Consider the following 12,439-nt stretch of genomic DNA (forward strand, 5'->3'; position numbering starts at 1 on the left):
TCAGATGACAACACACTTGCAGAGAATAATATCCAACAACAAATCTTACATAAGCAACATGTTTAATAATTTAGAATCAGTTGCAGCTGCAGCTTCTAAGGTCACAACCAACAACAAATCTTCCTAAGTGCAGCATACATCACAACCAACAACAAATCTTCCTAAGTGCAGCATACATCACAATAAACAAAGACTGAACATTTTGAAACATTTTGACAATAGTCCTTACAATCCTTACAATAATCCAAAGTGCAAATAACTCAAAATAGTCCCCACATTTTGAAGTTTCCATCAACAGCTTTTCAACCACTTCTCTCTGCCCATAACAGCTTTGGATACTTGAACCCTGTACAATAAATATACACTTTAAGGACAAAACTAAACAAATAAATATGAAACAACCATAGCATGTATGTTTCATTATGATGTGCACAACTTCACAAATATAAAGGGGCTTACCTTACCTCTTGTTAAAACAGATTTCTGCACCACTCCTCGGGTTCATTCAAAAAGATTCACATCATCCTCATCTTCACTTGATATCTCATTACCCTCTTGCAAATTCACATCAACGTATGTAGAAGACCTACATTATATTAATAAATATATAAATACATCAAGAGGGATACTAGAATGTGAAAAATAAAAAACAAAAAGAATAGAAGAATTATTACTTATGGATTTGTGAGTGCCAGACAATTTTGTTTATCATGTGATTGGCCTACTTTTCCACACCCGTGACAACGTCTCTCTCTTTTATTTTTGATTCTAGCCATTGCTTTCTCTTTTCCTCCTTTCAACCTTTTGCCGCACCCCTTTGCTCGCACTTGATTGGCTTCATTGAAACTACTTTGAAAAGTGCAAGAACCATGCGCACTTGTACCATCACCATCACCTATCATATTACTACCTATTGAATTACTTTTCTCAGTGAAGCTCATTACAGCCATGCGGCTACTAAGAAATTGACTTATTTGCTCATTAATGCTTCGCAACCCATCGGTAAACATCGTCCTTGTTTCTTCACATACGAGGGACTTGTCAACTAAATCCAAAGATGATTGGATAAATTGACTTCGCGTTAAAAAATAAGAATTGTCAGAGGTTATCTGCATGCCTTTATTATCAACCACTGTCCCTGATTTTGCAGACTTAGTCCACCTCTTTAAGATGTATTTATCGGGCAATATTTCAGCATCAAACTTCATCAAATATGAGATAATGTGCGTACATGGGAACACTTCAGCCTCAAACTTATAATACATCTCATTCGTGTAAATATCAACCATTTGCTCCAAAAAGTCATGATTTATTCTAAGTTTAGGTTTCTCAATTACATCTTTGTGATCGGCCATCAACTCCTCGTGACGTTAGCGCACTAGTCCCCTACCAAACTGAATCATGAAATCCACCAATGAATTATTCTTCGAAACAGATTTCTTGAAAAATGCATGTTCACTTTCTGCTCGTTGACTACTTGACATGTCAGCTGAGAATACGTGATTAACATATGCTGGAATCCATCTTGACCGAAGTTCATATTGGTCTTGCAACCATTTGTTTCCTTCTAACCCACTCTTCTTAATCAGACTTTCCCATTGTAAATCAAATTCTTCAGGAGTCTCTGATTTCCAAATGCAAGCCGAAAACTCACTCTTATAAATACTATATTTCACTGCATCAATTTTCTCAGAAAACTTCATTAATATATGCCAACTACAATACCGGTCAAAAGAAATTTCAAAAGTGTTAAAAAAAGACAATGTACATAAATATTATTTGGAAGAAAGACAATGTATACAAACTATATTACCTGTGAAAAGTATTTGGAAGAACAAGAGGGAATGCCTTAGTCATAGCTGGATCTTGATCGGTAATAATCATCTTCGGGGCACCACCAGGCATACTTGCCAAAAACTGATTAAATAACCATACAAAATCATCAACGCTCTCATGATTTAAAAATCCACAAGCAAAAAGGATTGTCTGACCATGATTGTTAACCCCCATTATTGGTGCAAATATTAGGCCATATCGATTAGTGTTATAAGTGGTATCAAAGATTACAACATCACCGAAAAAATTGTAAGCCCGCCTTGAAGTTGCATCGGACCAAAAACAACGAGTAATCTTTTGTTCCTCATCGGCCTCAATTTGAAAAGTAAACGAGGGATTCTTTCCTTGTTCCAATTTTAAATACTCATAAAACATTTCACCATCATGCCCTTTCAAATCAGCACGTATATCTCTTTCATGATTATACAAATCTCTTTGAGTGCACCCAATATTTTCTATGCCTCCAGATTGTACTCCAAGAAAACTAAATTGTTGATGCTGAGGTATATTCACCATGGAGAACTGTTGACTTAAAGACTTTGTTGCGGCTAAAACGTTACGGTGGGACCTTAAAAGATGAACCTTTGATGGTGTTGATAGAGAGTGGTTGTGCTCCTCATTAAAAACAGTAACAATGTATTTTCCGGAGTTTGATTTTAAAACTGCAATTTTGGCATGACAATCCTCTGCTAAGCTTCCTCGACGTCTTTTATTTCCAACATCCGCGATTCTTGAAGATTTTCCTTGTTTAAAACAAACATACTCCTTCCTTCTTATTTCACCACTTCCCGGCTCTTTCTGAGTAGTCCAAGCCCTTACACTAAACCCAGCTGCTTTTGCATAAGCATTGTAGAATGTCACAACATCATCAATTGTGTCAAATTCTTACCCATTTTGTGGCCTCAACTCATCTGATACTTGAGGAGTATATATCGAGCTATCGTCATTCAAGTTTTCCATTTCTCAAAAAAAAATTGTAATTGACCTATATAAAATGCATATAATATCAAATTTCGAACCAAATGTTATCAAATTAATAATTCATATCAAATCTGAAATTACATGTCATGTTATCAATTTAATAATTTATTTTATCAAATTAATTTCAATAACAGATCCTAATTGCAGCAAAAACCAAAAAAATCCTAAAAATACACGTTATGACTTCCACGTTATGACTTCCAAAAGCCAAGCAGTTATTGTTGTCCAAAATACTGGTATGCCAAAAATGGCAAAGGGGTAATACAGATATCAGCAAACCTTGACATAATACAGATAACAGATCCTAATCGCAGAGATTATATTTTTGGGTATTGAGAAAAATTCCTAAATCAATAACAGATCCTAATTGCAGCAAAAACCGAAAAATTCCTAAAAATTTTGTTTTGACTGGCTCATACCGAGATAGTCTAAAATCCAATCGAACTGAAATTATTTAAAATCGAATTGAGCTTTTAGAAAATTTTACAGCTGAACAGGAACGAGAGGTCGTCGGGTTGAGGGAGATCTGAAGCTACAGCGTCGGATTCTCGTTTTGGGGGCTTGAGGGAGATCGAGTAGTCCTGATCCCGTCGGCGGCAAGAGTTGGGTTCTTCGTCGGGTCGTCGGCGATAGTTGAGCACGAGAGGTCGTCGGGTCGTCGGCCACTGGGCTTTGTCGGGTCGGCTGCGGTCGGAGTGAGAGAGAGAATGGGATCAGCGAGACATCGTCGGCACTTAGTCGGGTCGGCGGCGAGAGCAAGAGAGGTGTAGGGTTTTGAGATCGGCTTTTGGGGGGAGAGGTTGTTATGGATTTGGGGATTTTAATGAAGTGAGAGAAAGAGAGAATGAGATTTCTTTTAAATAAATGAGCGGAGGATGAGAAACAGCTGTAGCGGAGGGATTTTTGCAAAAACATCCCTATCCCCCCAAAATGCGTACGCACCATTCCGCACTTGAAATGCACTATATATATATATATATATATATATATATATATGAGTGGATAGAAATTACACACACGAATATAACTATTTATATTATTATTATTTAAAATAGGATTTCAGTCTCCGTTATCAGAACACAACGAAATTTAACCTACAGCACTGTCTCGACATTCTAAGATCAATGTCATAAACCTCACATCCATATGATTAATAGAAAAATTATTAAAAATACAAATGCAGCAGATTTCAGCAGACTCGAGACACCGAGGCTGAAGCTGCGAATCGATCTCAAATCGATTCAAATATGATCCATTCATCCCAGAATGATCACAAATCATAACAAAACTCTATTATTATTATTTGCATAATATTTTCAAATTTTTGGGGTTTTACACCGGGTCACATGACTTTTCAATTTATGGGGCCTTAACACAATTTTTCCAAATGTTAAACAAACAAACAAATATATATATATATATATATATATATATATATGGTGAGGTTTTAATAAAAACCTCCTTAGCCTAAAAACTAAAAACGTATTTATTACACTCTAAATACCATTAAAGAGTGCAATAAATGCCATAATTATACTGAGTGCAATAAATAGGGGCAACAAACAACCAATGAATCCAGATTCACTGGATTGAATCCAGATTCAATCCAGCGAATCCAGTTTCACCTCACATAACTGAATCTGGATTCACTGCAGTGAATCGAGATTCGCTCCAGTGAATCGAGATTCGCTCCAGTGAATCTCGATTCGCTCCAGTGAATCTGGATTCGCTCCAGTGAATCTGGATTCGTTCCAGTGAATCTGGATTCACTCATATATAGGGTGAGGATTTCCAATTGAAAAAATTAAGACACGTATGAGTGAATCTCGATTCATTGCAGTGAATCCAGATTCAGTTATGTGAGGTGTTTGTTTTTTGAAGAACTAGTAAAGTGCACGTGCGTTGCACGTGGGTATACTTGTTCAGTATTAAAAATTTTAAATGTGAACCATAAAATGATGAAGTGAATCGATGATTTAGATATATTCATGTAATTAAGCTGGTTTAGATTTTACCAATATTCATTAAACCCACATAAAGAACGTAATAAGATATTTATGTGCTAGAATTCTTAGATAATTAGATTAGCTAATAACTGGAAGACCTTAACTTATAGGGTAAGGAGACAAAAAAAAGAACCAATTCATATCATGTTTCAAATTTAATTACCTTATCAAAGTCTATATTAATTATCATCGAACCAATTCATATCATGTTTCAAATTTAATTACCTTATCAAAGTCTATATTAATTATCATCATTTAAAGCTGAAACAAAATATACAGACATAGATTAATTACCTTATCAAAGTCTATATTAATTATCATCATTTAAAGCTGAAACAAAATATACAGACATAGAGGGTCAAATTTACTAAATAGCAGATACCCGACGTGGATTAATAGAGTAAAAAAATTATAACCCTATCTATGAACAAACTTATTATGTAAACACAATAGCAATATTAAAAGATGATCTAATATTAGAGATGGGAGACGCATCTTTGCTCAATTTACACTAAGGTTCAAGCTATTTAAGGAAATGCTAATTAATAAGAGCTTTCGCAAATAAATTTCTTAAACTTAAAACTAAAATTGACATGTTTGAATGATGGAGATATATCATGCGAAAGGACTTGTCACTTGTTAAAGTTTCGTGATAATTGCAAAAGAGACTGATTATGTCATTCATATGCATTTTATCAATCTCTAGTTCACAAGTTAGCATTAAATCATTGTGATAGCATTTCCATAGAAATCTCTTCCATCTTTAGTGTCATCCCAAGCACTTCGTTTCTTAGAAATAGAAGTCAAATGGTTGGAAGGAGAGGGAGAGAGAAATAAATGAAAAAAATTGTAACATACAAAATGAGTAATTAATTAGAAGGTAAAAAAGCCAAAGCTTTAGAAGATATCACTTTAGTAATTAGGGATTATTTATAATAAAAATATAGCATTTATTTTGGATGCATGTAAATATGCTGGTTGTAGTATTTATTTAATGTTTTTTTTCTGAAATCATGGTAAGAAAGCTTATTTTGTACTTTTAAAAGTTTATTTTGTACTTTTTATTTTTTTTTCTGAAATCATGGTAAGAAAGCTTATTTTGTACTTTTAAAAGTTTATTTTGTACTTTTTATTGTAACATCAAAATGATAATACAAAAGTTTATTTTGTACTTTTTATTGTAACATCAAAATGATAATACAATTTGCCTAATGTATTCCTAATCATGCCCCTATTTCATGATATTAACATCATAGATTTTTTTTTTTTGATACAATGTGTTTTCAAATTATACTGTGAAATACGTTTAGGGGGTTGAATTTTAAAAATATTTAATCTAATGAGATTTTAAAATACATTTGTTCATTTTAGTCTTTTTATAATACATTTTAAATTTTGAGTAATCCCAAATTTATTGTACCAATTTAAATTGTACCAAATTGTCTTATTTCTACAATAATCAAGTTTCAAAACATACATTTAGGGGGTTGAATTTTAAAAATATTTAATCTAATGAGATTTTAAAATACATTTGTTTATTTTAGTCTTTTTATAATACATTTTAAAATTTGAGTGATCCCAAATTGATTGTACCAATTTAAATTGTACCAAATTGTCTCATTTCTACAATAATCAAGTTTCAAAACATACGTTTAGGGGGTTGAATTTTAAAAATATTTAATCTAATGATATTTTAAAATACATTTGTTTATTTTAGTCTTTTTATAATACATTTTAAAATTTGAGTGATCCCAAATTGATTGTACCAATTTAAATTGTACCAATTTAAATTGTACCAAATTGTCTCATTTCTGTATTATGGTGAGTGGAAGAAAATGTATGAGCTAATTTACACTCAAGAGATGAAAGAGAAGTTATATAAAAATAAAAAGGGTTGTTTGTAGTTAATTGGTTCATAGTTTATGCATTGATTCAAATTGAATTTTAAAAGTCTAGACTCTACATCTTGTTATTATAATTATTTGATTAACTTTGTCTTATACTATTTTGTGACTGATTGAGAAGAAATTCATAGTCTTGAGTTGAAATTTTTGACTAATTATCAGTCGGTGCTCAAAAGACCCAAAGCAATAAAGAATAAAGTGCATCATTCTCTAATTTTACATTATATAGTTTCTACAAAACTCTGGTCCTCCCATGGTTTAAACTTTGATGTCCCTCCAATACAGTTGTTTCAACTTCTTGGAGAGAAGAGTTGCAAGCCCCCCGACATGCAACTAAGATAGACCAAAAAGTGAACATTGGCATTCCAAAATTCTAAATATAGACATAACCATTTGTATGTAGTATTAGATTATAAACTATTGATAATGATTTTATTCTTGACCAAATATTCTTAGGGAGAGTAGGAGGTGCATTTAATAAAGAGTTATGGATAATTATTTAAAGATTAATTATAATCAATGGTATAATTGCAAATTATCAAAATTTAAAAGGGTAAAATAGGAAATTAAAATTTTTGACATGGGTATTCTCTTTTATAAGTAGTATAGATAATGACATTTATTGCAGTGAATCCAGATTCAGTTATGTGAGGTGTTTGTTTTTTGAAGAATAATGGTATTTATTACACTCTTTAATGACAAACAAATTTATTGCACTCTTTAATAATGGTATTTATTGCCATTACTGAATCTGGATTCACTGCAGTATAAGCTCTAATCTCAACCATTGGATGAGATAGATCCAATGACCCACAATGGTTTTTAGTTTTTAGGCTAAGGAGGTTTTTATTAGAACCTCACCCTATATATATATAATCACTTTGCAATATTAGTTCTATTTCCATTTACTTTCCTATCTTAGAGCACTTTGAGATGATTACACAGTTTCAAGAGCTATTCTTTATTTCTTCTTCATTACTTAAAAAAAGAATTATTCTTTTAGTGTTGTACTAACTATTTTGGAAAAAATAGATCAATGGAAAGTTATCCTTCTTCAAATTAAATTACGTAGTGTTGACAGTGAGATAAATAGAAATTGTTTATTTCATAACAGCTCTGATGAAAGACTCTGTTCACCGTACTGATTTCTCCACTTTGTAAAGCAAGCTGACGAACAATTTTTTGCATCGAAGAAACGGAAACAATTCTTCACTAAATTCCTCTTGAGTTTAGTAGCTCTAATTTCATATACTGTCTCGCTATATAAACACCACAACTTAGTCGAGAATCATGATGAACGCATGTATCATTTTGAGATATTTCTTACATCTCTAGAATTACTCCTATATAGATTTTCTTAGACCTTCTGTTAAAGCCAAGCATACAACAACTATTTAAAAAAAAAATCAGAGGAAATTAAAATTTTGGAGTCTTTTTAGGACTGGACAACCATCTAGATTCTGCTGTCAAGTATGTTAGATGTGTTCTTCTGCCGATCTACATGACAACATTCACAACATATAACATTATTCAAAGCTCCACGTCCAGGGTTTTGAGCTTGCATCTGAAGTGTACTTCAGATTTTATTTTTTGTCCTTTTGGGTTTAGGAACCATAATAATTTCATAATCGGAGGCGTGCAGACAACAGCTTCCACACCAGAAATAGAGAGTTTTACATTAAAATAGAACTGTTCATGTCCAAGTGAAGTGCGAGGTGCGATTCCTTTCAGAATGCCCAACACCGTGCGTATGACGTTCTCATGCAAAGAGATATCAAGTATAAAGCCGTTTCAACATTTCACTGCCTCCTCGTATACCTCAGATTACACTACGTGACGTGGACTTTTGATAGAATTAGGACTCATCTGAGTGGACCTAAACTAAGAAATTTATAATGACATGAATACCTTGGGACGAAACAGATTCAACAATTGACCAGATAACCAGATATAAATTAAAATAGAGACAATAACTTTGATGAGACCAGATAACCAGATATAATTTCTGATGTTTTTGTGTGCCGTTTGTTTAATTTTGGAGTTGTGTGGGTGCCTATGTTTGTTGAATGTATTAATAAAAGTGTTGTTTATGTTTGAATAAAATTGTTGTTTATGTTTCAATAAAACCGATTGATAATGACTTCTCACTGCATAATAGTACAAAAGATACAATTACTACTCACTGCAAAAACAAACAAATGTTGAATTGACCTTTCACTGCAAAAAATACAAAGGATGAAATGACTACACCTGCATAATAATACAAAATATGAATTGACAACTCTCTGCACATGCATGCCCTATGACACATGTCTCTGATGTTGCATGCCCTACGACACATGTCTCTGATGTTGCATGTCCTATGACACATGTCTCTGTAATTGCATGTGAATTCAATTATTTGAACAACTACCCTTCATTATATAAACTGATCAGATGCACATCATAAGTATACCTATCAACATTTCAAAAATCATAGCATCCAATGGATCATTTCCTAAATGAGTTTAGTCTAGAAGAGTTCCAACAACAATGGGAAATAGAAGAAAAAATACTTGATAGGCAGCGAGAACTTCTTGAAGAATTGCAAAGGAGAAGCGAACAACCACGTAAGAGGAAATCCATACATAGAGATCATCATGCAGCGCATGAGAGACTCATGGCCGACTACTTTGCCGAGTCATGCACTTACACTGACGCCCAGTTCCGACGCAGGTATCGAATGAAAAGGCCTCTCTTTCTACGAATTGTGGACTCTATATCAAATTACGACGATTACTTCACACAATGGCGCAATAATGCGGGCAAGCTTGGGTTAACGCCTATCCAGAAGTGTACGGGTGCCATACGCATGCTCGCATATGGAGTCGCAGCCGATGCTTGTGATGAGTACGTCAAGATAGGAGAATCCACTGCTATCGAGTGTACTCGCAAGTTTTGCGAAGGGGTAATAGCATTGTTTCAAGATGAATACTTACGACGACCAAATGTGGAAGACTTGCAGAGGTTGCTCCAAGTTGGACAGGAACGTGGATTCCCAGGGATGATTGGAAGTATTGATTGCATGCACTGGCAGTGGAAAAATTGTCCTAAGGCTTGGCAAGGGCAGTTTACTAGTGGACACAAGGGGACGGCAACAGTTATCCTCGAGGCAGTTGCGTCATATAATTTGTGGATATGGCATGCTTTTTTAGGGCTTCCTGGTAGTTTGAATGACATAAATGTACTAGATAGGTCACCGGTTTTTGACGACATTGAGTCGGGTGAAGCTCCACGGGTAAACTTCACCGTGAATGGGCGGGAGTACAATCTTGCATACTATCTTGCCGACGGAATCTACCCTAAGTGGCCTGTCTTCGTGCAGTCAGTTCAAATGCCCCAAGGCAACAAACATCAATTTTTTGCCAAACAACAAGAATCATGCAGGAAGGACGTGGAACGCGCATTCGGGGTACTCTAAGCACGCTTCGCTATTGTCCGCCAACCAGCTAGAATGTGGGATCTTGATGTCTTAGGAAAAATAATGAGAGCGTGCATTATTTTTACATAACATGATAGTAGAGGATGAACGAGATACGTATTCGCGAAACTGGGAAAATATCGACTTTGAACCGTCGAACAATGCTAGCTCTAGCGCCTCTTTTAATGTTCAAACAGACGTGTTGCCGGAGTTTCAAGTCCATGTTCAACACCGATCTGAGGCAGATAATCAGACTAGAGCGGAACTACGAGATAAGACCCAACATATTCAGCTGAAGAAGGATCTCATCGAGCACATTTGGCAGAAGTTTGGGACAACCTCCGATTAGATTTAGCAATTTAGTGTGTGTTTTCTTTAATGTTTTCAATAATTTGGGTGTGTTTGGTTTTCCGTATGCTTAATAAAATCGTGTGTTATTTTATGTTAATTTAAAAATATTATTGAAAATTAAATTAATAATATATATTTAAATATTATATATTATTTATTGAATTATTAATAAATTATAATTATAAATATAAGAGTTATATTAATAATAATAATAATAAAATAGTAATATATATGAAATAGGAAAAATAATGAATAAATATGGTGCGGTATATGTTAAAGTGATGTGGTTATGGTGGGTCCCAAATAAAGTAAAACTTTCTGAAAAATCTCCTGCTGTAAAGTTGATAGGGAAATGAAGATTATTGAATTAAATAAAGTGATGTGGCAGAAGAGAAGGCGGTGAAATTTCACCTTCTGCTAGAGATGGTCTAACTTCGTATATGGGAAGGCAATGGCACACCACAAAGTAGGGTATTCATATACAATAATGTTCAGACATTCAGAGTCCAAAAGCAATGTACTTTAAATGCCTCGCCTAAAAAGATTGAGCAATTGTTTCCTCCTTTCAGAGCTCAATGTAAATGTGAACATTTCGTGCATAATACATCAACTGACACATTGAATTAGACATGATCACTGCTCTCTTTGGTAACAAATTGATAACATCCTCCAGTAAATCTACACGTAAGTCTCAAGGCACCCAAGATATCACTTGTCGGTAAACATAATATACATAATACATCAAATTGAATATCATTAGACAGAGAAAAGGGATAATATATGGAATAGATAATCAACAGACTGAAGTCTTAACAAAAATCGAGAGAAGTCCTGAATGCCTTTTCCATGAGTTTCTACAATAGCAAAGGCCTCACAAATAATCGGGATTTGAAAATCAAGCTAGCAGCTCATTCCTTCGGTTGATACCATAGTAAGAGCCAAAGCTGCAGCTTCAGGTCTCACTAAGGGAGAAGGCAAAAACATATATTGCCAAAGAAAGTCCCCACACGCTTATCTTGGATGGTTTCGCAAGTGAGGAGACAAAGGAATTCACTTAAGAGGTCTCATACCCTGCAGAGCACAAAATGAGTTAGATAATTATTTTTTATGACTTAATTGCACTTAATATACCCTACAGTTTCCCTACTTTGCACTTATAATACCTTCACTTGTTTATAAATTTGCACTTTAATACCCTCAGTTACGCAAACGTAAGTCTCTTGAAATTTCTCATGTAATACTCACATGCTAATTTTAGAACATTTAACTTGTTGTTCAACCTATCAGAAATCCTATTTTAAAATAGAATTAGGGTAGACTTAAGATGGAAATACGGTAGTTATACCAGTAATTTTAAAATTTTAGGGTATATGAGTGCAACCAATAAGAAAAGCAAATTTTAAAACTTTAGGATATATAAGCGCAACCAATAACAATTAATAAGTGAGAATACATAAGTGTAAAGTAGGGAAAACTATAGGCTATTTAAGTGCAGTTTAAGCCTTTTTTTATTGAAGTTTTTCACAAACAAGCACACACAACCACGAGATATTGGATAAGAGTTGTTAATCTCATTTAGGGGCTGTTTGGTTGGTTTTCTAAAAACCAAGAATAGGAAATTGGGTCATGGAAATCTCAAAAACATCAATTTCCTCCATTTCCATTCCTAAAACTCACCACAACATCAAATAAAATATTATTTTCATCTAACAACTCATCCACTTTATCCAATAAAATATTATTTTCATCCATCAACTCATCTCATATCATCTCCTAAAAAAACCAAACACAATAAATAGGTCACATCATCCAACTCATCTCATCTTTAAAAATCACTCACATCATCCAATAATATGGTGATAACTCATCTCATCTCATTAACATTTTATTTCCTCTCATTT

At 33.8% G+C, this 12,439-nt stretch overlaps 3 protein-coding genes across 3 annotated transcripts in view; 1 reads left to right on the forward strand and 2 right to left on the reverse strand.

Annotated features, from left to right (window-relative positions):
• On the reverse strand, window positions 1,371-2,352 carry LOC109839116 (protein FAR-RED IMPAIRED RESPONSE 1-like). Its single transcript, XM_020407548.1, has 2 exons — window positions 1,814-2,352; window positions 1,371-1,716 (listed from the first exon to the last, which is right to left on the reverse strand). The coding sequence occupies exons 1-2, from the start codon at window positions 2,350-2,352 to the stop codon at window positions 1,371-1,373; spliced, it is 885 nt and encodes a 294-aa protein (XP_020263137.1).
• On the forward strand, window positions 9,213-10,187 carry LOC109839117. The gene has a single exon (XM_020407549.1). It carries the CDS (start codon window positions 9,213-9,215, stop codon window positions 10,185-10,187), a length of 975 nt encoding a protein of 324 aa, XP_020263138.1.
• Window positions 11,129-12,439, reverse strand: part of LOC109837929 (peptide chain release factor 1) — a 26,974-nt gene continuing 25,663 nt past the window's right edge. The window contains exon 6 of the mRNA XM_020406314.1: window positions 11,129-11,609. Coding sequence (XP_020261903.1) covers window positions 11,589-11,609 — 21 coding nt within the window. The 3' untranslated portion in view covers window positions 11,129-11,588. The remainder of the gene's footprint in view (window positions 11,610-12,439) is intronic.

Source organism: Asparagus officinalis, chromosome 4 (assembly GCF_001876935.1).
Source record: "Asparagus officinalis chromosome 4, Aspof.V1, whole genome shotgun sequence".
Lineage (NCBI taxonomy): Eukaryota > Viridiplantae > Streptophyta > Magnoliopsida > Asparagales > Asparagaceae > Asparagus > Asparagus officinalis.